Below are 25,676 nucleotides of genomic sequence, written 5' to 3'. Positions count from 1 at the left end.
TAAGATTTTAGTTATTCTTGAAGCATAAATTTTTTTTTATATCTTATATATGTTTTTTTCTTACATAAGCTGTGAAAAATTCTGATTACAAATCAAATTTTTTATTTTCTTTAGTAAAAGAATAACTCAACTCCGAATTTCTTAACTATATTGGAAATTCTCGATTTTTAGCCATTTCGTACAAAACAATTTAACTTTTAATTTGTGCACCCCAAGTGACCTACTGTATGTTCCAAAACGCTTTAATTAGCTTTCTTTCATGTATAGTTGGTGTGAAACAAGTTTATTTGTTATTAATTTAATTATTATAGATATAAAGAATAATATTTTTAATGGGCGACCTTTAATTCGTTCAAAATTACTATACGTTTTTTTTTTTTGTTTTTTTACTTTTCTAAATAAAGATTGTTAATATTTTCTTTTGCAAAAAATAAAGAAAAAATTTGGTTTCTTTCTAAAATATAAGTATTTAATTAAAATTTGACTTCTAGTATCTACATATCTTGTTTGGAAAAATCCCATTGGAGGAAAATTGATATTTTTTTATCAAATTCACAAATGCTTATTTAATTTGTTCATTAAAAGTTACATAATTTTATTTTATATTTTTAATAAATTTTATTTAACTCTAAACAGTCTTAAGCAATTTTATATTTACACTAGTTAATAACTTTTTCTTATTTAATTAGAATTTAATATTTTAAATCTCTTGTATAAAAATTAAAACATGTTAATTTAGTGAAAAAGGTTTTTTTTTTTTAAAAAGTGAGTTAATGAGCCTTAATGTTCTTTGCTTGATAATGTATTTCAGCTTTTAAAGAAGAAAATGTTATAAGGATTTTAAAACTACCTGTCATAAGTTTAATATTAGAAAGTTTTTTTGTGTCATTTTAACACTATTGTTATTTACATATTTTGAAATGCCAAGCAACTGTCAATGTTTATCTATTTTTCCCTTCCAAACTACAGCTGTTATATACTGAAAGTGTTTGTTGCCTTGGTACAAATTTGTTGCCAGTACTTGGTACAAATAAAAAGTAGTTTGTAGCTTTTAACTCAGTTTTTCCCTCTTTGCACTGAGACTTTCAAAATTTGTTTATACTTGCCCCTTCCATGCCATTTCTGAAATTGATGCATAATAGACTGTTCAAAAACCACCTAACTTTCTCATGCATCAATTTCTTAAGATGAATGCAAACGAAACATTATGTATGCTTATTCTATGGCTTATATGTAGGGGTATTTACTTTTTGTAGTTTCAAACAACAAAGGGAAATTAGTGTTTTATTTGTTTGTATTTTTAATGAAACAGTGTCGTTTATTATGAGATAAAAGTAGCATATTTGGTTTCATTTATTTATACTTAGGAAACTAAAGTATGCTATACTTCATTATCCTCATCACTTTTTAATTATATAGTGTACTTACGTTTCAATGTGTTTACTGTATTCTTACTGCCTTAATCATCACTGTTTAAAAACAAAGTTTAAATAAAAATTTCTTGACTTCTCTTAGCTTTTTTAAAATATAAGAAATGTAAAAATGAAATTTAAAGCATGTAATATTTTACATGCATGAAACATATAAAGACATTATGTATTTAATCATGTATAAGAATTTTTTATTTGTATCAATTATTATATCTCAGTCAATGAACCGTGAAGGTTAATCCAATAGAGTAAAAGTGAGGAGAAATATAATTAAACTTTTGAAATTGTATGCTTAATTATATTGCAAATTATAGACAATGGTGCTGAAAGCAACAAAAAAGCCTAAAAGCAATAAACAATAGTCCTAGATGCAGTAATATAATAGAAATGTCAGAAAAGACTTTTTTATTTTAAAAAAATCATAAAAATGCATTATTCAATAGACATTGGGTTAAACTGTTTTCATGCTGTTTCAACTCCTAAAAAAAAGTGGTTGAATCACTTATGTAGAAATTTTTTAACGATTACTAAAATTGCAAACTATCACAATTTTTCTTAAATTAATATTTTGTAAGTTCTAATTCTATATTAAAAAAGCTGTTGTATGCATTTATAATTTCTTATTCATCTTATTATTTTTTGTCATACTCTCTTATTTACTCTTAAATATTGTTTGAATCACATTAATGCATTTTATTAAAACTAGTTGTGATATGAAATAAATTTGTGTTGTGATACTAATAAAACTGTTAATCATATTAATAATAAAATTTAAATATATATATTACCCATAAAGATACAATGTCTAGACATTCTATAGAATGTCTGATTTCAAACTTTGCTGGTAGCATATAAACCAAATAAATTAAGCTAACGTTTTTATCTTCTTATTTATAGGCTTGCATATTTACATTGTTTAAGCAAATTCACTTTAATAACCTCATATCTATTTCACCTAATATAGGTTCTTGTTCATAATTTTAATTTTTTAACAAAAATTCTACAGAAAACTGAGCTGTTTTAGAATTAATATGTTTTTCTCTTAAGGATAAGCGATATAGAAAAATTAGTATTCTATGAGTTTGAATTTTGTAGCATTTTTATAAATTCAATTGTTAGCAAAACTATATTATATTCTATGCAAAATATTTTAAAATTTGCAACAGTGAACAATAATGGCTTGAAATATTTCTTGAAAATATATGCATGAAATGCATATATTTTACATGCTCAAGAATACTTGTTAAAAAATAATCTTTTACAATTAATGTATCACTACTTGAATTTTTGAAATTCAAGGATTAGGAACCTCTTGTAAACATTATTATTATGTGTAGTATAAAATTGTGCTGTGTAACATTGATAGTTTTGTAAAGAAGATAATGAATTCAATAATTTTTAAAATGATTCTTATTTACAGGTATGAAACTGCTTAAATCAAGTTGAAATTTTCTGATGAAAGTTTTGTGTATGAAATAATGTCATAGGGAGACTCTATGATGCAATTATGATTTATTCTTTCTACCTTGAGACAATGCTAAGGTAAATTTTTTCTAATATAAATTATGAACTATTATAATTAACATTTTGTTAAACTTTGCTGTATTTTGATGCAAAACTATAAAGGGTATATTCCTAAGAAAAAATCAAACATGTAACAAAACACTAGTCTCAAACAGTTGACATTTGTGATGTTATTTTTATCATATATTTTGGATTGTTTAATATTATTTCATAATATCGTATCATAATGCTTCTATGAAAAGTTGTTTCTGATATTCTGGGTAAAATTTATTTATAGTTTTTTTGTTTGTTTTTAATTATAATTTACATGAAACTCCTTATTTAAGTACATATATAGTTTTTGCTAGATGTTTAAAATATTCATATAGCTGAATAATTATTTTAAAAAAAATTTCCTTAAAGTATTTTCAGTGCTAACTACATTTTAATTTTAACTACAGAGTTATTCATATCTTTTTCTAAATTTATTCATTTTAAATGCATATATGCATATTTTTTTTAGTGTACCTAAAATATTCACTTAAGTTGGGGAAAAATCATTTATGAATAAGGTTTATGCCAGTATGGCCACAATTGTCGTCAAATGTTCAACAAATGATTTTACAATTAGATACGTGGTCGACAAAATTGCTGTCTTGAAACATGTTTCGAAATTACAAAATAATAGCAGAAAATAGTTTTTTGCATCTAATGCCATACATTTAAAATTAATTGTTGTACTAATTTCATTGTTCTCCTCGTAGGTTAGATTTTATTTTTCAAATTTTTCAAACAGAATAATTGAAAGTGTCTGGTACAAAAAATTTTAAATTTAAATTTTGATATTTCTAATTTACATGTTGTACTAGGCTTCTTTGTATTCATGTACTGGCAGTTTAATTTGTCATCAATAAAACATTGTTTTTTGCTCTTTTAGATTTGACTTTATTTATAATTTTATACTTTTTATATAATTGATTTTTAATATAATGTTTTGTTAGTGCTTACGTTCTCTGTTTTCTTCATCTATTTATTTATTTGGTTTAAGCATTTTAATTTATATAGTGAATCTGTTTACGGATATTATTTTAGCTTTTTTTCATTTAATTTTAATAAATACACCTTAAAAAATATGGGGTAATGAACCTAATTAGTTTTAGGGTGTAATAGATGGCAATTACTAATTTTTGATGTATTTTTTTTTGNTACGTGGTCGACAAAATTGCTGTCTTGAAACATGTTTCAAAATTACAAAATAATAGCAGAAAATAGTTTTTTGCATCTAATGCCATACATTTAAAATTAATTGTTGTACTAATTTCATTGTTCTCCTTGTAGATTAGATTTTATTTTTCAAACAGAATAATTGAAAGTGTGTTGTATAAAAAATTTTAAATTTAAATGTTGATATTTCTAATTTACATGTTGTACTAGGCTTCTTTGTATTCATGTACTCACAGTTTAATTTGTCATCAATGAAACATTGTTTTTTGCTCTTTTAGATTTGACTTTATTGATAATTTTTATGTAATTGATTTTTAATATAATGTTTGTTAGTGCTTACATTCTCTGTTTTCTTCATCTATTTATTTATTTGGTTTAAGCATTTTAATTTATATAGTGAATCTGTTTACGGATATTATTTTAGCTTTTTTTCATTTAATTTTAATAAATACACCTTAAAAAATATGGGGTAATGAACCTAATTAGTTTTAGGGTGTAATAGATGGCAATTACTAATTTTTGATGTATTTTGATTTGATTGCTTTTTACCATAACAGAAATTATGCAATTGTAAAATTCAGTTTTTTTTCTCAACTTTGTCTACCATATTAAATTTTTGACCCACTAAATGAATACCTAAGTAGTTTTATTGGACCACTAAATTTTCATTACTAGTGTGAACCATATTTATGACAGTTTCTCTTTGTTTCATAAATATTAACTACTTATTTGTTTCATTTAGGATATTGATATCATTCAAATAACTTAAGAGTAGTAAAGCTTTTTACTACATTAATCCTACACTATGAGTGAAAATAACACTACTTCATCAGCTACAGTTATGAGATTAAATGTTAGTTCTAACTCAAATGGTATTGTTTTCAATGCTGCAAGTATCAATTCCATTTTGAAAACAGTAAATTTGCCGAACTCAAATCCTGTCTCTTCAAATTCTACCAGCAAACTCTCTTCAAATTTGACTTGGAATTTCAATGATAGCCTGAATTCTAAGGAAACGAACAATTTAGACACATGTTTTCAAGCGGAAAATCTTCAGCAGTTGAGCACCAACGTTTTACCTCCTTACATTCCGGGTTCTCCAACAAGTGTCATAAATCTGGAGAGTTTTGAGTTTCATTGTTGCACTGACTGTGGTGACACTTTTGCCCTCAAATCTAGTTTAACCTTTCATTTAGAAAGGCGATCTATACTTATAAGATTCCCTTGTGCTGTCTGCAAATCTGTTAAAACTTTCTATAATCGATGTATGTTACTCTCCCATATTAGATCGCACACTGATAAAAATAAAGCTTCAGATATTACAAGAGCTGTAGTTATTCCTCTACCTCGAATTCAAATGGATGGTCTACAGACTGAGTCATCTAATGTCCCGGATGACGAGTTATCATCATCAGCAGAAGATAACAGCATTCCTCCTTCTGATCTTTTAGAATGTTCTTTAAATGTTCTCGAAGGTGATGACCTCTCCTCGGATAAAACATCAAATGAAGATAGTAAAAATGCTGTTAAGGTTAAATGTCTCGATTGTAATGAAGAGTTCAACAGTACTGAAGAGAGAGCTCAGCATTTAACCCAAGATGACAAGATACCAGTAATTGTCAATCAGTGTAATAAGTGTAATATGGTTTGCCCTTCTAAGTGTTTCCTGAAAGCTCATCAGAGGATACATCTTCAAATTAGTCCTTATGTGTGTCCAGAATGTGGAGGAAGTCCTACTCCTGTATGGATAGATTTCCAATATCATGTAAAGTTTCATTGTTTTCACAACGCTAGGGGTATTGGTTACAAATGCCCTGTGTGCAAACGCTTATGCGCAACTAATGATGCTTTGCTTAAGCATATGGAATTACACACAGAGAAGTATGCTAAGTGCAATTCCTGTCCAAGAGCGTATATGAATGTTGGTTCTTTTAATGCTCACATCAAACTTTATCATGCTGATGATGATACTTCTAAGTTGAAGTATAATATGATTTATAAATGCTCATTATGTGATATTGTTTTCTTAAATCAAGAGCAAATGCTGGCTCATAGATCAACTCATCTCAAAGAACAAATTTGTGAGTACGTATTTAGCTGTATGCAATGTGGTAAACCGCATGAAAACAAAAAGGACCTGTCTGAACATATTAGAACATATCATCCAAAAATTTACAAATATCTAGTAACTAGTAAGCAAAACAGTGAGTCTAAAAATAAAAATACCGATACGATAAAGCCATCATTTCTTGGTAAAATAGAATGTATTTATTGCAATTCCATTCTCTCCTGTTATCAGGGATACAAAACTCATCTTGCCAAAGCCCATGCAAATTATAATCAACCTTGTGCATATTGCTATATGGTATTTAATAGTAGAGAAGATATGATAAGTCACGGGAAAAAGCACTTAAATAAGGGTTCATATTTATGTCTTTTGTGTAACAACAAAAGATGGAGTGATGAAAAACATTTAGAAAACCATTTGCGGAAACACGCAGAAACAGTCCAGCATTGTACAGTTTGTCCAGTCTGTGATGAAATTTTAAAAACGCCCCCAGAAGTGGCGAGTCATTTGCGGGAGGAACATAAGTTGTTTTTTAAAGTGGATAGTTTCACAAAGCAATCTAAGGAAATCGTTACCTGCCATTTCTGCCATGACTCATTTGGTAAATATGCATTTTTGTTCAATGTAATATTGCATTTTTTATTATTGTACTTTCAATTCATAGGGCTAATTATATCTGATATAATGTTTACAATTTAAATGCAAACTTCAACCCTAGTTTGAGACCAATTTCCATGCTTATGTGTGATGGTATTTAAAATAATAGAGAAAAAATAATTCTCTGCCAGGTTATCTTGGATAAATAAGGATGTACTGAATATGAGTAATGCTTTTGGCTGAAGAATGAATATTTGGCTAGCTGTATACTAATCACTTAATATTCTACCACCAAATGGTTTTTAAATTTTACCACCAAATGGTTTTTAAATTTTACCAGTAGTTAAGTTTTTGTGTAAAATCATCTAGTGGTTACACAATGTTTTTATACAAAAACCGTTTGTGGCATCTATCCTTCTTGTGGTAACACAATGTTTTTGTACAAAAACCTCTTGTGGTATCTATTCTTCTTGTGGTAACAAGTACTATAAATTTAAAATTATCTTCATGAAATGCTTTATCGTATGAGTAATTTAAATTCCACAAATAAATGCCGAATAAAAAGGCGAAAAATAAAATATTCTTTTTCTACGTATAGTAAAACTAAAAGTAGTGGCAGTAATAGCTAAAACTTAATTAGTCTCTTAGTTTTAAAAATAAATTGCCCATTTATTATTTCTTGGAAAGTGCAACTATTGAAATTAAGAAATGTGTGTTCCAACATGAATATTAATAATATCTTGTATATTAAATTTTGATTAATTATGCTTCATATATATTAAGTTTCAATATGAATTTGTTCATACAAATAAATATAACACAAAAAACTATTTAAATATGTCCTAAATTACATGACAAAATAGACTCAAATGTTTTTGTTTCATTTTTTTAAGCGGTTAAAGAAGACATAATTATAATAATACATAAGTATAAAATAATCACATTTAAATAAGCATAATTACTATTTTAGGCAAGAAGAATGTGTGCTTTACTAATATAATGCATTCACGCACATTGAAAGTCACGTATGTTTCTGCTGTAGCCTTCTTTATATTCCAAAACCAGTTTTCCCATATTAAGACGGGCCTGTGGAAGTGTTGCATAGAGTAGAAATATTTTTCTAGATTTGCCGATTTTTACAAAATCAACAGTGGGGTTGAAAATGTAGGGAAAAAGTTCATAATGGATATTTCATTCATGCAAATTTTAACCACGCAATCTTTTGACAAGAAACCTCAGAGCAGGTTAGGGTACAATATTTAACTCGTGCAATTTGAATTTAAGATCCAGGGCTGATTGTGCTCCGGAAAATATCCGGATTTCCGGATATTTCGCCAACAGGAATCCGGAAGTTTCCGGAGATCGAAGGTCCAGACGTTTAAAAAAATCATTGATCACAGAAGTTTCCGGAAATCAAATTTTCAAAGGTTGAACTTAAAAACACAGTTTATTTTATTTGTTTGTAAGGGAGAGCCAGAGAGATACTTTATAGGCTTATATTCATGATTAATATTAATTTTTTTTATCAGTAAATAGTTGTTAAAATCATAAACTCAAGAAAGAAAGACATATTTGTAAATTTTAATTATTTCTCCAGGTTATCATGGGTATGTGTAAATGGTATAGGTATGTGTAAAATTTTAAATATATTTTAAGTAAGCTAAGAAATATTGAGAAAAAGGAAAAAAAACTAGTTTAAATTTTTTTCTGATTTTTCAATTTAAACCGTTTTTTTGTTTTTTTTTAACTCAAGAAATTTTCCGGAATTTTGACTAGGGCTCACAATCACCCCTGAAGATCAATAAGTCTAAAGTTAAGGCTTTTCAAAAAAGAAATTCTAATCTAATAAAAAAAATGTGTTAATTTTTACGATAAGTATGAAATGCAAAGCAGTTACTTTTATAAAACATTCATTACCACAAATGTGTAAGTAATTATTTTAATTATTATTTTCTGATTCATTTTCAGCTAAGGATAGTGAACTTCAAGATCATTTGAAATTGAAACATCAAATAGACAGTGTGAAACGTCATACTTCTACCGAGAATGAAGACAAAGACAGTGATAATGTGTGTAAAAAATCCCGCATTGAGGGAAATGTCTGTACTAAATGTAACTACCATTCAACTGTGCGGGAAGATTTCAAGAAGCACATACTCTCTCATAAAACAAACAAAAGTACTTCTCAGTGTCAGGAATGTGGACAATGTTTTGTAGTAGAACCGGCATTAGTTAAACATTTAAGAATCGCTCATAAAATTAGTGATACCAAAAAATACATTGAGGAAGAAGGTACAAACTGCATGCCTGATTTTGAAAATCCTACTGAAGTTTCTACTTGCAATTCTCTCATTTGCAATGTTTGCTTTACAACATTTTCCAATGAATCATCCCTCAAAACTCATATGCGAAGCCATGGTATGGCTTTCATTCAAGCTGCAAAATCAAATAATACTTAAATTGTGTTATTTAAATCATTCCATTATAATTATTCTATCTCTATTTTTTTTTTTTTTCATTAGATTTTGTTTAAATTTTAGTTTTAGATTATTATAAATTTTTTTTGCATATATTTCTTTCAAATGCAATTTTAGAGAAATTTTAAGATTGCAATAAGTAGATGTACGATAATTTGACAGGGTGCGTAGCTCTTTTACAAAGTGCGTAGTGCTTTTACAAAGTGCGTAAAGGTGCTTAATTTTGATTTACGTTTTTTAAAAGCCCTTTAAGGTGCCTTTTTTATTCGGGGTTTGTAAAAAGTGCTTAATTTTCAATCTTTTTAAAAAGAGATTTTTTCTTTACCCTGTCGATTGTCATTTTAAATTACAAAAATTGGATGATTTTGACAATTTTCTCTGCAATATTTATCAGAAACTAGTTATTTTATAATGAATATATGAAGTTTTTGAAAATTTTTTTGAATTTTATTGATTTTATGTTTATAAATTTTAAGAACTTGAAACAATAGAAAAAGATGATTATAATTACTGTACAGGTCCTAATTATGAATTTTTTTTTTTTTAGGAAAGTGTTTAAAAATATTTTTTTAGTGCTTAAAAAGTACTTATGAGGTGCTTATTTTTTGTTGAAAAATCTGGCTACGCACCCTGTTTGACTATAACTGTAACACATTCTATATTTTATTTCATGTTAATGAATCTCAACTTTCACCCCACTTTAACTCAATTTTTAATAAAGCCGACTTGATCTCTTATAGCTAAACTACTAAGCAAAAAATAAAGTAAATAACCACGACCAAGGAAGAAACAATTTCTTCCCTTTTTTCTTCAAATCTATCCATAATCACCAATCCTCTTGAATAAGTTAAGACAGTGGGAGAGTAAATCTTTGGTGAATGAGTAGGCTTGTTTCCTTTGTCAGCATCAATGATGCTCTATATTGCTTTGAAATTCGGCAATGTAGGTTTTCAAACTTATTTATTTAAATTTTACCAAAATTTAGTTCTGCTTTGTGTTAGAATTCGACTCTAAAAGATGTATAAGAGAAAGTTAAAAACTCTTAACTTAGAAGTAAAAGTGAATCTTCGTGATTTGAAATCCAACCAATTACAAGAAATAGCATTGAAATGTGCGAATTCCTCTAAACACCCTATTAACAATATTAAGAGAAAAATAAAATGTCATTAAATGTGATTTTATCAGTTTGCTATTAAAACGATAATTATAATTTATTTTTTTTTTTTAAATTTGGAAACCGAAACTGTTGAATTTCTGATAGTTTGAATTTTTTGTCTGACTCAATTAGATTAAAAGTTATCATGTATTGACTGGACCCTTGTTTTTGTGGTCAATTTTTATTTGTAGAAAATGCATTTTCTTTAACATTAAAAAAGGAAATTATTTTTAATATTTATTTGTTGTTTTATCTTTAATTTACAAATGAATTTTGAATTGTAAGGTATATAAATTTTTTGCTCCAAATTAATCTACCTAATTTTAAATGACAAAATCAAGAAATTTAAAAAGAATTAAAAGAAATCAGTTGCGTTCTTGAAAAAAAATTTGGTTTCTTTGACATGCTGGACACACAAAATTGACATTCATGAAGAAAAAAATTAAATAAATTTGTTTTTTGAAACCAGTGGTATACTTTGATAAAAAAGGAACTAAAAATTCATAAAAAATAAACAAATATTTAAAAAATTATGATAATAGTTGGTATTAGACATTCTTTATTATTGTTTTATTCTAGTATTTATCGTGAAAATAAAAGTCTTCTTACCTTTAATGATTCCAATTACCGGGTATTTATGTTGTAATTGAAAAAAATTATCTTGTTACGTTTTAAAAATGTTAACTAAATGTATCCCTGTATATGTTCTCTTCAATTTTTTATTCATGTGCTAACTTTGAATTTCATATCTATGCTCTTTTGTTTTGTTATAACTTAGACATTCTTTATGTTTTCCTTATGTTATTACTCATTGCATTGTAAAATTTTGTGAAAATGCTCTTAAATACATGAGTATAGCAAGAAAACCTCTAGTATAATGGATATTGTAAACTGTATTTAAACTCAATCTCATATGTTGAAATGAATGTATTTATTATGAAGGTTATGTTTTTAGTATCTAAAGTGTTGACTGTTATGCTATTTGAGATGTGTACATGAACTCTCCAGGTAAACATAACGCTTTGCCAAATGGAGTTCCTGAAATATTATTTGCTTATTCTCACTTTATATTTTTCAAGACTAAAGGGAAAATTATTGACATTATAGGCACTTTTATATAAATATATATTATGATATAGATAAATATATTTATGATATCCATTTTATTAGATAATTTTTGTTAACCCCTGCATTTATTTAAAATATCTACTCATGTCATTTCTTTCCCTTTAATTTCTCCACAAATTTACCATTTAAATTCATTTTAATAATTAAAAAAAGAATTCTTACTGCTGTTTGTTAATCCCAATTACTTACCTCCTCTTTTGATTGGAAGTAAGTGACTTGTGCACCAATTTTCCTCTGTTCCTCTTAAGATAGTTTGGTTATTGTTTTGCATGAGTCTGTGTGCATCAATAATAATCAGTGCATCAAATTTTTTACCTGAATATCTTATGGTTTTTAAGTCTGGTGAGATCTTTATCTTTGTTAAATCAGTGTTCTCAAAACTCAGTTTGGTATATTGGTCTAATATTACTCTACCCTCTTACTTAAACTTTAATTGAATAAATCTATTGTTTTTAAGATTTTTCTATTAATTTTTCCTATAACATCCAAAATTAATACAGTCAACCTGAAAGCTTATATTACCTGTATGCTCCTCAAGTGCTTTACCTTCTAATAAGCATGGGTTACATTTTTCTAGTTTAATGCATACCAAGTTCTATCCCAGGTAGTGGCCCTATCAGCTTGTCTGGGATGTAAAGCTGGACAGCGTGAAATGCAAACCATGTTGCCACTATTGTGTTGCTATTTTGCAAGGATTAGCTGTTGCAGAAATTTTTTAGTTAGCTTCTTTAAATAATCTGTCTTTCTTTTATTTTGTTCTTTTCCCTTGTATTTAGTGAAAGACTTAGTTTTAGTACAGTTTTAATTTGTTACTCTGCGTTTGCAATGCTTGTGTTTCTTACTCTATAACTTCTTCTGGCTGTAATGCTATTAACCTTTAAATTCAATCCATTTGTACACTATCTATTAGTTTAGTTGTTATAAATTAAAACTCAACATCATTAATCAATGTTGTATTACATTTAATGCAACTATCAGATTAAACTATTAGACTAATATTAGATTAAATTTTTTACTTGATGAAATTGTTTCTATTATACAGTCCAGTTACATTAATATGACCACCTGTCTAAGTCAGCCAGAATAACCACTTTTTGCAGAGCAGACCACTGAAAGGTTCTTGAAAGTGTTCACTGGTATGTTTAGCCATGCCGACTCCAGGGCATGTTCAACCTAATCAAGGTAGTCCTACAGATTGTTTTATTTATTTAAGTTCACGGAGCTTGGTAGCCAGAGACGTAAGATAAACTAATCCTGGTTCACATGTTTCTGATTTTGGATGGTGCGATTTTGACATTTACGATATACTTTCACCACGCCGTCACGTGAGCAGTTTTCAAAATGAGCCATTTCGGAAATGCATCTATCCTTGGCTCAAAACAAATTATCATGTCTCTTTGGTCATCTGATAAATTGGTCCTTTTCTAGGTGATGCCAATTATTGTAGTGTTCCTTGGACACCCTTTATGTAACAGAATGTGTAGCGTTTTTAAAAAGTGCTTAAAGGTGCTTATTTTCATTTTTTAAAAGCCCTTGAAGGTGCTTTTTTCCATGGATGTTTTTAATAAGTGCTTAATTTTCCCTTTTCTGAAATGTGATATTTTTCTTTACCTTGTTGATTTTCGCCTCAAATTATGTAAAAAGACATTGCCCTATTCAACGTTTTCACAATTAATTCAACCCCAATTTATTTCAGCTTACCGCCAGTCTGTAGTGTATGAAAAGCACCATTTGTATTACATGTTTGATTAAATACTTGCGAGACCGCACTTAAACTGAGGGACCGCACGTAAACTGAGCTGGATTCAGTGGTAACGATTTTTGACTCTCATGTGCAACCCTGCTGCATTTTGCAAGAGATTCTCAATTTCAGACTTCATTTTCCGCCCTCTGTAATAGAAACCAAAAAATTCTAATTTTTGCTGATAGCTGGTAGCAACTAAACATTGTCAATTTTTTTTTCTCTATTAATGATAGAAAATTTCATCTCTCTTGTTAATTTCATCGTGTGTGACGTGCCATCGTTTTCGTCGCTGTAAATAAAACCATCAATTGTCAAAACTTGCCAACCCTGTCTAATGATATTTTTCAAAGTGCTTGAAAAGTTCTTATTTTTTGTTGAAAAACTTGGCTATGCACCCTGTATGAGCTGCACTGCAATGTGATTTCTTCTGTGATTGGTTATTTCACATTGATCCCGAAATTTGGTGGTGGACATTAATGTAACTAGACTGTTTATTTGGAAACTGAACAGCATCATATAAGATAAGTTTCCTTTACATGCAAAAACATTGCAGCGACATCTATCGAAATGCAATCTTTAATAATATATGTGTGTAGAAAGATAAATTGTTCACGATAAGTTGGAAATTATCAGATTCTTGCTTCTTTTTCAGTAATTTCTTTTAGAATATTTTTCTTATAAAATATGTATAATTTATTGTATTTTCAGTAAAAAATTTTATGATTTGAAAGAGGCTAGTTCAAATTTTTTCTTTATTGTTTTAAATAAAATTAGTTTATTACGATTTCTTTAATACTGTGTATTTTTTATGATAAAAATTTTGTTAATTTTTATAATATCTTATGAATATCATAAGAATTTAATTATGCTGTGCATATAACTGAAATTACATAATTGTTAAATTACCGATTGTGTTCAACATTTGAAAAATGTTGAATATGTCTTGTATATTTGTAAAACGTACTATAAAATTGTTTAGTACTTTTAGAAAATAAAATACATTTATTTTTTTTACGTATTGTGTATTTATTTCAGTAAAACTGCACACTTTTTTAAGCAAAATATTTCCTTTTGTTATCAGAGTTTAAAGGATTAATTTCTTTGTTGTTGAAAACTTGCATAATTTTTTTTATTAAATTATTGCTTTTATAAATATAAATCATAAAATATAGAACAAGCAAAATCTAGAATTTACTCAAAACGATATTTATAAATATTTGGCATTATATTTATGGCTGGAAAGAATCTTCCACCCCCTCGAAATTTCAGAAATAACTATGGATTGATATTCTAAAAAGGTAAGTGTTAAAGAGGAAGGATTAGCATGGTAACAGTCTTCCTTGGCCAGTCCACCCGCCTGCTCATTGCCGTATATGTCGGCATGAGATGGGATCCACTGAAAATAAATATCGTGGAATTTTGAAATGAGTTTGAGGAGGATAGAAATACTAGTTTGATCTCCAATTGCAATCCAGTTGTGGAGGTGTTGAAGAGGTCATCAAAGTCCTTTTCATTAAGAACAGCTTCAAGGCCTTGTAAAATTGCTATTAATTCACTCTTGAAGACCTGTGAGAAATCAGGGTTGTGGAGGCAGATGGTCATTCTATCCCCTGGTTTCTTAATGTAGATGCCACTGCCTGCGTGATCGTCCAGTTTACTGCCGTCGGTAAAAAATTTTATGGCATTGTCGGAGATCTTATTTATGATTTCTAAGGCCAAGTGTCTGAGATGAGCTGAGATCAAGTCCTTGGTGAACGGGGTAGTCAATTCGAAGTGGAAATGAACTCTTGGGAGTCCCTCGGAGGGATTCAGAGACAAGATTTTAAGGAGTGGGGCTCAATTTCATTATAAGGCAAACGCATATATATTTAACGCATTATAAGGCAAGGTATGTTTTGACTTATTATTTGTAAATTTTACATACAAATAATGCCAACATTGATCAAATTCACTCGTCTGAGTCCAGTTATGAATATAATATCGATAAATTTTACTAAAGTTTGAATTAACATAGTTTTTTTACATTCAAAAACTGCGAGATCCTGCACAAAGTAGCCCCACATGACTGTGATTATAATATGAAAGAGTTTTTCTGTTAATTATTAATTTTCGCAAACAATATTAACTCTCTTGAGAGGGAGTTAATATTGTTTGCAGTTATACTTTCAGTTATTTAACTCCTAACAATCCCTCTTGAAATGTTCAAAACTATTGTTTATACGCCATCTAAAATACTATGGGCATGAGAATTACATACTTTCCCTAGACAATGTATATAATATGGTTTGGTAATTGAAAATCGCAGAAAAAAAGCACATTATTATTATTATTTTCTATATTACAGAATTGATTAGCATTTTCTTTATTCCATAAATCTATATTTTGTGAAACATTAATTTTATCGTTATTAGTTATTAATAATGTTCGATTAGGAAAACATCAGTAAAGAGTATACTGGGTCCACTAATCTCTACCGCAGTTTATTATCCTGTTTAAACTAATTTGTTAATTATCAACAGTACATTGTTATTGCGCAAAATGTATGGCTTTTTTTATAATGTTAGTAAGCAAAATAAAATATGGACCTATCTGTTGCACGAAGAAATTACTTTCAACTACTATTAATAAATGATAGGCCGAGATAACCTGGTTTGCAGGGCACTGGACTCACATTTGTGAAAACGGGAGCTTTAATCGAGTTGTAGTATATAGTGTCTGATACACTTTAAATATGTCGGGTTACAAAGTCCTCCATGCTCCCATAACAAATTATACCTCTAGGGGTGCTGAATTGGAGATTGATCATTCTCTGGTTCAGGTCAAAATTACGATCTGTGGATGAATGAATGGGTCCGCCCAATGAGCGGGTAAAGCAGAAGTCGAATTCTAGGCCATAGATGGCGCCACTGGAAAACAAGAACAATCGCAACCCTTGTCTTAATAGCATACGACAACACCAACATTTATAAATGATTATCAGATTTGCAGGGCACTGGACTCACATTCGTGAAAACGGGAGCCTGAATCGAGTTGTAGTATATAGTGTCTGGTACACTTTAAATCTGTCGGGTCACAAAGTCATCCATGCTCCCGTAACAAATTATACCTCTAGGAGTGCTGAATTGGAGATTGATCATTCTCTGGTTCTGGTCAAAATTACGATCTGTGGATGAATGAATGGGTCCGCCCAATGAGCGGGTAAAGCAGAAGTCGAATTCTAGGCCATAGATGGCGCCACTGGAAAACAAGAACAATCGCAACCCTGTTCTTAATAGCATACGACAGCACCAACATTTATAAATGATTATCAGATTTGCAGGGCGTTGAACTCACATTCGTGAAAACGGGAGCTTGAATAGAGTTGTAGTATATAGTGTCTGATACACTTTAAATCTGTCGGGTCGCAAAGTCCTCCATGCTCCCATAACAAATTAAACCTCTAGGGGTGCTGAATTGGAGATTGATCATTCTCTGGTTCAGGTCAAAATTAAGATCTGTGGATGAATGAATGGGTCCGCCCAATGAGCGGGTAAAGTAGAAGTCGAATTCTAGGCCATAGATGGCGCCACTGGAAAACAAGAACAATCGCAACCTTTGTCTTAATAGCATACGACAACACCAACATTGATAAATGATTATCAGATTTGCAGTTCGTTGGACTCACATTCGTGAAAACGGGAGCCTGAATCGAGTTGTAGTATATAGTGTCTGATACACTTTAAATCTGTCGGGTCACAAAGTCCTCCATGCTCCCGTAACAAATTATACCTCTAGGGGTGCTGAATTGGAGATTGATCATTCTCTGGTTCAGGTCAAAATTACGATCTGTGGATGAATGAATGGGTCCACCCAATGAGCGGGTAAAGCAGAAGGCGAATTCTAGGCCATAGATGGCGCCACTGGAAAACAAGAACAATCGCAACCCTTGTCTTAATAGCATACGACAACACCAACATTTATAAATGATTATCAGATTTGCAGGGCGTTGGACTCACATTCGTGAAAACGGGAGCTTGAATCGAGTTGTAGTATTTAGTGTCTGATGCACTTAAAATCTGTCGGGTCACAAAGTCCTTCATGCTCCCATAACAAATTAAACCTCTAGGGGTGCTGAATTGGAGATTGATCATTCTCTGGTTAAGGTCAAAATTACGATCTATGGATGAATGAATGGATAAAGCAGAAGTCGTATTCTAGGTTATAGATGGCGCCACTGGAAAACAAGAACAATCGCAACCCTTGTCTTAATGGTATACGACAACAACAACATTTATAAATGATTATCAAACTAATAAAAAGCTTGAAATAATAATATTTCATATCTTATAATGCCTGGGCTAAGTGACGAATTGTTTAATCAATTCGTACTGTATTGTAGGCTTTTTTGCTACACTTGGGGCATACATTAGATTGAAAAACTAAATGAAGATTTGTTTGAATTCAGTAAAAATTTCAACAAAAAGAATAATAAATCAATATTGGGAATTGCTTATGTTTTGGCAATCAAAGATCACCTATTTTCAAATAATCATTATTACAAATTCAAGTTATGATTAATTCCAATATCTCGATTCTTTTTTATTTCTTCCTTCTTTTTTAAATCGATTTGAAAATTAAGCTCTGTTCCATTTTTGGTATTTTAAGTTTTATAAAAATGGATTCTGAATGCTGGCTAATCATCAGATTTCTACATGAAAATTAATTAATCTCGCATAACATTTTATTGAGCAAGTAACAGATATAAACTAATTTTGTAAATTGTGCAGCAGCTCTTAAAAAAAATGTGGTAAATTTTTTTTATTTTTTATTTAGTTAGTCTGTTAAATCCGTAAAGTATTTTTTTATTTAAATTGTTTGTTTGCAGTTGAGTTTTTTTAAAGTAATATTTCTGTATTCCCATTAAATTAAATAGGGTTGTTGTTGTTTTTCAATAAAATATCCATATTTTATAAATAATGTGCATAAGAATAGAGTACTCGCCTTCCATTGAGGTGACCCAGATCCGACTCCCAGCGAGGCTGGTCTACACAAATTCAGCACCTGGCTCGCACCAACCACTGTGTTGTCGTAAAATATCATCTGTCATGGGTTCGAGTCCCCTTGTCGTCAGGCTAGCCGTTGGAGGTTTTCGTGGTTTTTCCACTCCATATAACGCAAATAGGGTTATTTCCATTAAAGAGTCCTCTACAAAAGCAAATTTCTCGTAATGCTTGATCCAGAACTTCCCTTGTCTTCTCGATTGGGTTTAAAATTTCAAGGCAATGAAATTTTAATATTGGTATTCGTAAACTGAGAATTTGGTTGGCTGTTCAGCACAAGTTATAAAATAAAATAAAACATTTCAATGATTGTTTTTTTCAGTGCTTTCAAATGCTATTTGCCACCCAAACTTTTTTTTTTTGATTATTATTTTCTTATTTATATTTATTTTTGTTTTATTCATATTTATTATTTTATATTTATTTTTGTTTTATTTATATTTATTATTTTATTTATATTTATTTTTTTATTTATATTTATTTTTTGTATTTATTATTATTATTTTCATATTATTGCCTAGGAAAAAGAGTTCTACGTCATGTCGTGTGATACTGTTCAGTTAAATATTTTGATGCGTTCAGAGACTAATTAAATTAGAAACTTAAAAGTGGGCCGGACTAACCTGGTTGGCAGGTTCTTGGGCCTATGTCCTAGAGGTCGTTAATTCGATTCCCTCCGGCTGAAGTTTCTCCGTGTAGTAAATGGTGACAGGTGCACTTTAAGTATATTGGGTCACAAAATCCCCCAAGGTCCCATAACAATTCAATACCTTTGGAGGCACTGAATTGGAGATTGATCGTTCTCTTGTTCAGGTCAAAATTATGATCTGTGGGCGTAAAATTGGTCCGCTCTGTAAAACGGGATGTGACGTGTGTGTGTGACTTAAAGTCGTGTTCTTGGCCATAGATGGCGGCACTGGCAAACAAGAAGCGCATCCTCCTTCTTAAATTCGTTTGGTTTAACCAAGCAGGCTTTCTGGTATTGGTAAGTGGCATTAGAAACAACAACAGAAATTTAATAGTATTTTTTTAACGTTTAATTCTTTATTGCATAGAACTTTCAAAGTGTCTAAATTATAATCTTTTTATCTCTTTATTTACATTTTTTCATCTTCCTTTTCTGTTAACTTTGTCTACAGAATTAGTCTTCGTACAGAGCTTTTAAATGTATTTTTTTGCCACTTTTGACCGAAGCAAATTTAAGGATTAATTTTTATTTGTTAATCAAAAATGTGCTAGGTAGCGAAGCTGTATTTTTTATGAACGAAGCGAGTAATTTTTGCAAAGAAAACTTTTTTTTTTCAGTTTAATTACCTTTTTGGAGGTCGGGGAGTATCAGCGAGTCGGGGTTGGAGTTCCTTTGCATTTTTATAACTTTTGTTTTAAAAAGATATTTCTATATCTTGACTAGTGTTTCTTTGTGCTTATACTAGTAATAGCAAGTAATATAAAAATTAATAGCAAGTAAAAAAAAGAAGTTACACTCCGTATAAAAATTATTAAACTGATGGCTATTACGAAAGTACTTTCTGTTTTGAAACAAAAGAAAAACTTATCAGTAAAAAGACAGATAAGATAACTAATTATTTCAAACAGATTTTTTTTAATGAAAAAATCATTCTTTCTACAAAATAAAACGAAACCAGCTGTTCTTCGAACAATGAGGTTTCATTCTAAATCTTTTTTCCTGCTATGTCATCATTATTAGCATTAAAATTGATAAATATCTATTTATTTGACACATTTCACTTTTAAACCATTCTTCAATCTTCTGCATAAAAATAAAAAGTTCTTTTTCTTTACATAATTTTTATCTATATATAACGTGTTTGATATTTTGGAAGTTTATAATTTAGTCACATTTGAAGGAAATAAGTAAGTGATTTGTTTCGAACTCTTGATTTTATTTCTTTAAACTCTCTTTTCCTAAACTCTACCTTTTCCTAGTTTCTGTTATAAAATGAATTTTTAGGATTTATTTAATGTCTAAATAAGGAATATTTGAGAATAAACTAAACTCTTTTTTGAAAAGCTAATAGATTTAAAAATTATGTTCTGCTATCAAAAATTTGTTAAAAACAAAATTGAGATATGTTAAAAATGTATCCAAAACAGAAAGGATGAGTATAGAGGACACTTCTGTTTTATTTATTTATTTATGTTAGAGAATTTGCTGATGAAAGAACCGATTTTTGTAAATATGATAATTAATATTCAATTTATTTTAGTAAGAAACAAAAATGAAGCTTCTTCTATTCGTTGCGTTTGCTTACGTTTTAGCTGTTGTGAATGCCGAAAGTTGTAGTGAACACCGTGCAGAAGCAGAGAAACAAAGTAAGAAACATTAATTGCTAACTGAAGTGTAACTTTTTCCAAAAACTACTTATTTGATATCTACTGTGAATGGAAAAAATCTATTTCTTGTATACATTCCAACTTATTTTATTTTATTATTAAATGATCATTATTATTGCTTTACAACTTACCATCTGTTTGCTTGACTGGGATAGCCTGGTTGGCAGTTCGTTGAGCCCATGCCCAAGAGGTTGTGAATAAAATCCCCGTCGACTTGAATCTCGTAGTAAGTGGTGATTGGTACACGTTAAATCTGTCGGGTTACAAAGTCCTCAAATTTTCATACAAAATCAATACCTCTGAGGGTACTGGACTGAAGATTGATCGTGCTCTGGCTCAGGGAAAAATTTAGACCTGTGGATGAATAAATGAAGTATGATTTGGCCCTCCCTGTAAAACGGGTTGTGACGTGCGTGTAGCTGAAGTCGTATTCTTGGCCATCGATAGTGCCACTGATAAAACAAGCAATGCACCCTCTACTTTAAAATAGTCTTGTAAGTATTGACAAGTGGTATAAGTCAACGATAGCATGCTTGCTTCTGAAATAAATTTTCTACATAATTTTAAAGAGCTTCTGCAAACAGTCAAGCACTCTTAATCGGAAGGTGTAAGTAAATATTTAACAATTGTATATTTTCCGTTTGTATATTTGTTTTTAAGAAATGTCTATAGAACACGTTCAGGGGTTGGGCAAAATTATGGAAGCACTTCTATAATAAAACATTTTTTAAAATTTCTCAAGAAATACTAAGAGACTAGCTTCAGAAGTGTTTAAGTCAAGCAATTTCTCATACATATCAATGGAGATTAAAACTTTTAGAGATTCGAGACTTGTAATAAATAATGGATAATAAAAAAAATATTGTTTTCAAACACACTGTGCCAAAAAATATAGCAATGACCTTATAACTTGTATGAATTACTTTGATTAACATATGCAATAGTAGCACAACATTTCGTAAACCTAGCTTAACTACTAATGGAGATGCATACATTTTTATAAAAAGCTTATGTTTTTACCTAGAGTTTTTTTTTAATATAATTGCGGAAATATTCAATAAAATTAAACAAAATTTTTAATTAATAACAAAAATATTGTTTTGAACTTAAATAATTCATTAAAATTGAGCAAGGCATCAGCAGTTGAAATTATCCTATCGAAATGCGATGCGCGGAAAACGTTTTAAAAAAAAATCATAATTTTGATCTAAATCGTATTAGGTAACCTATGAAAAAAAAATCCCGATTTGAGTATCTTAAAAATTTAAAATGCTTCTAGTAATTTTCTCAGCATTTTGTACATAGTGGAAAACCCAAAACAGGGCCTTTCTTACAAATTTCATTTTGTATTTTATAACAAATGATAATACACTTCAATGATGGTTCGAACAACGAAATTTAATGGCATAAAAAAAGGAAACGTGTGAAATAATAAAATATACTTTAATACAGGATGGTCCTATATAATGCCGATGTCAGTTTTAATAAATTTTGTTTAATGGTACAAAACATAATTTGTGAAAAATCCCTTACCATTCACAGCTTTCTTTCCAAATTTACAAAAATCTACTTGGAAAATTGCAAGAAATTTTTTTAAGTTTTCAAGAAATTCAAATTTCAGTTTTTTCGTTAATCACCAAATACGATTCGAAACAAAATCATTGAAGAATTTTTTTTTTTGAATTTTTTCGCTGGCATGCTCAGTATAAAAAAATTACTTTAAACTAGGAGGCTCCGCCCCCTGCTCGCTAACGCTCGCCAACCCCCGAGAATTGCTACGCAATCCTATGTGGTTCACGCCGTGAACCATGGCTCGCTGCGCTCGCTCGCCAATGAACACAATGTTCTAGCACAAAGACATAATATATTATCATCAAAGACATAGTATTTTATCATCAAAGACATAGTATTGTACTTATGTAGAAGAATTCTACCAATGTTCTTATTGGCTTTTAAAAAAGTATATTAGCTATTTAGATTGTACATGGTGAAAAAATCAAAACATTAGCTAAATAAGAAACATATTAGCAAAATAAATTATCAAATATTGCTTCACTAATATTCTGCATTTTAAAGCGTGAAAATTCAATGCATAAATAAACGCGAAATATAAAAAAATTCAATGCATTCAATACAAACACTTAAACGTTTTTTAGACGTTTAGGTAGCTCCCAGTAGAAAAATATCAATTCAACAGCGGCCTTTTAAAGCATTCTCACTTCAATTAATTAATTAATTCCTAATTGAGTTTAAATTAAATATTGTCATGTTTTTAGTGCATGAATCTGAATTGAACAACCTGATAATGCTCACTCTGGTTATTGTTATCTGGTTGCTCACTACGTGCTCTTGCGCGCCGAATCCAATCAATTAAAAATGAAAACTGTTGCCATCGCGAGAAAGAAATATCATCGGTTTTATTGATACATACATACGTACGTATTAGCGTTTTATATAATATAGATGCTCATATCTTGCGCAATTTTAAATGATTTTTTTTCACATTTTAAAATAATATTTGTGTTGTTAATTGAAAATAGCTCGAAAATTTTTGTTCAATTTTATAATATTTCTGCAGTTATAGTAAGAATACTTAAGGTACTTTTTTTTCAGTTGAAAAGGGTCTTCAAGACGTTCCTGTTCCTTCGTGTAACGAAGATGGCACGTACGCTCCTCAGCAATATGGAAGCTTTGGAGAATGCTATTGTGTAGATCCCAATGGAAATAGAGTGGGCAAAGAGTGCCCTTGCAGTTAAATTATTTGATTGATGTATAATGTACTGTGATATTTTATAACCAGACAAAAAATAAATATTGAAATTCCATTCTGAATATGCTTTGTTTCTGTTGGATAGACACGTACATTTTGTTTTGTGTCAACATTTTATCTTAGCCCTAATGTATTTTTGAATATTTACAAACAGAAATTTTCTCTACGTAATAAACAAAAATTCTATTAAATATATGCCTCATGCGAGTCTTTCTATATTAACAGATAAGCTGTTTAAAACAGATGTTTCTTATCAAGTTTACGATATAGAAATCGGTCTCTCACAAAGAGTCATAAAAAGTCAAGATAAACCAGATAAAAGATTATTTTCTGAAGTTAATAGGCAATAATTCGTACATGAAGAACGATTAAGATAGTCCCGAAAACTTCACAGCCGCAGAATGGCGCCATCTCTTTAGAGAATCAAAATCTCTAAATTTTATCAATTTTATATATACAGAGATAGATAGATAGATAGATAAATATCTTTTAAAGCATATTCGAATGAACATCGAAACTGAAAAGAAAAGATAAACAGTAAACTTTTTTTAAAAAAAACTAGATCTTTTAATTCTCCCATGATATTTTTTCAGCATTCATACAACTAATCTTATAGTTACGCAATACAGATAGGATTTTTTTAAATCCCATTTATTGTTTTTGATGATCTAAATGTTAATCCCTGAATACAAAGCACCCCGATTTTAAGATTAAAAGTTCCGATTTTTTGTTTAAAAGTATTTTTTTTTAAATTATGTACAACGGAAACTGCATTCATAATTGAAGCTGTTGAATTTCATTTTTATTTCATAACTAGCGTTGAACAGCTGAACCAATTCTGAGTTCACAGCTATCAATGTTCGTAGCCTAGTATACTTGAATCGAACCCAGAAGACAAAGAATTCCTGAATCAAGAATTGGGGCAAACTAGCCTTCGTGGAGGATTTATTTATTTATTTATTTTTTGATGGAATTAACCTACATTTGTGTCACGTGAAGAGGAAAACCACGAAAACCTTTCTTGGTAAGCCCGGCGGCTAGTGGATTCTTACACATGATCCGTCTACCACTACCACTGAGGATATTTTACATCAGCACTGTGGTCGGTGCAAGCCTCCTCTGATATCCGAGCCTGGATCATCTCATCGGGAGGCTCTACCTCCATCGGGAGGCTCTACCTCTATCGGGAGGTTCTACCTCTATATTCTTTGGCTCTACCTCCTGAGTCATTGCTACTCTGCTGTTAATTTTCGAAGCAAATCGGATTAAACTTAATAGCATTGCAACACGTTTTTCACTATAGCTATTTATATATTTGACAATACTCGGTACCTGGATGAAAACAATTCTGTACACGATTTTCAAAATTCATTGTGTCATAATATATAATTAAAACGATATTCATGTTTTTTTTTTTTTAATTTTTAGATCGTACTCCTCTGTATTGTGATATAGTGACTAATTTTAACGCTTTCCTACACTTTAGACAATTTTAAATCATTCCATCATAGCAATTTTTTACTCTCTGAATCTTATCTAAACAAATATTTTAATTGAGTGCAAATATAGGGAATCGAAGAATAACTAAAAGAACTTTTGATAACTTGCGGAAACAAAATACAAGGAATGAATTAAAAAATATATTTCTTTAAAAAAAACTGTATAATGAATGGAGTATTGTTCTGAAAATTAATTAAATACGAATAAATAAATTACGAAGGAGAAATATTAATACTAGTGTTTTTTTCCCGATAATATTATAAAAACATTTCCTTTATCAGTGTAAATCATTTGCGTCATATTAATTTTTTTCCAAAGATCAAATATCTCTGAATACATATTATAAATATCATAAGAAAATAAATCATAAAAATATAAATGACTATTCATAATACAGTACTCTCGATTTACAAGGAAGGTAGGGAAATGTTTTGTCTCGGAAAATTAAATATTTCAGATTTTACAAATTTGATTCAAAAATTTTTTTTTAAAACAATAATAATTTATATACAATAGATATTTAATTGCATTATTACTAAAGGAAGAAAAAATACATAATTTGAACAAGAAAAGAAATACAGTATACCTTAGGATATATTATTATTTTTTTTTTATGTATAGGAGCTGTTTTGAATAATACAGGACGGGTACCGATTGTTATGTTATTTTCTTCTTATAAAACCAG

General features: G+C 29.5%; 1 protein-coding gene across 3 annotated transcripts; it reads left to right on the top strand.

Annotated features, from left to right (window-relative positions):
* The first annotated feature begins 83 nt into the window (after positions 1-83).
* On the top strand, positions 84-23,553 carry LOC107447882 (zinc finger protein 532). Of its 3 annotated transcripts, none has more exons than XM_016062916.3 (4): positions 84-225; positions 2,851-2,972; positions 4,900-6,826; positions 8,791-14,341. In XM_016062916.3, the coding sequence occupies exons 3-4, from the start codon at positions 4,963-4,965 to the stop codon at positions 9,279-9,281; spliced, it is 2,355 nt and encodes a 784-aa protein (XP_015918402.1). In that variant the 5' UTR covers positions 84-225; positions 2,851-2,972; positions 4,900-4,962; the 3' UTR covers positions 9,282-14,341. The 3 variants fall into 3 exon arrangements, 1 of the variants encoding a protein (XP_015918402.1); XR_011638055.1 differs by lacking the exons at positions 4,900-6,826; positions 8,791-14,341 and adding exons at positions 20,595-20,700; positions 23,335-23,553 and having other exon boundaries at positions 93-225; XR_006225784.2 differs by lacking the exons at positions 84-225; positions 2,851-2,972; positions 4,900-6,826; positions 8,791-14,341 and adding exons at positions 20,034-20,241; positions 20,595-20,700; positions 23,335-23,553.
* Positions 23,554-25,676: the final 2,123 nt, after the last annotated feature.

The sequence above is a fragment of the Parasteatoda tepidariorum genome, chromosome 10 (genome assembly GCF_043381705.1).
Source record: "Parasteatoda tepidariorum isolate YZ-2023 chromosome 10, CAS_Ptep_4.0, whole genome shotgun sequence".
Lineage (NCBI taxonomy): Eukaryota > Metazoa > Arthropoda > Arachnida > Araneae > Theridiidae > Parasteatoda > Parasteatoda tepidariorum.
This window is presented reverse-complemented; position numbering and strand designations above follow the sequence as displayed.

Bases quoted from the DNA above. Each gene is read 5' to 3' on its own strand.
- LOC107447882 (XM_016062916.3), top strand. From the start codon at position 4,963: ATGAGTGAAAATAACACTACTTCATCAGCTACAGTTATGAGATTAAAT. The intron at 6,827-8,790 runs GTAAATATGCAT...ATTCATTTTCAG, and splicing joins TTTCTGCCATGACTCATTTG to CTAAGGATAGTGAACTTCAA.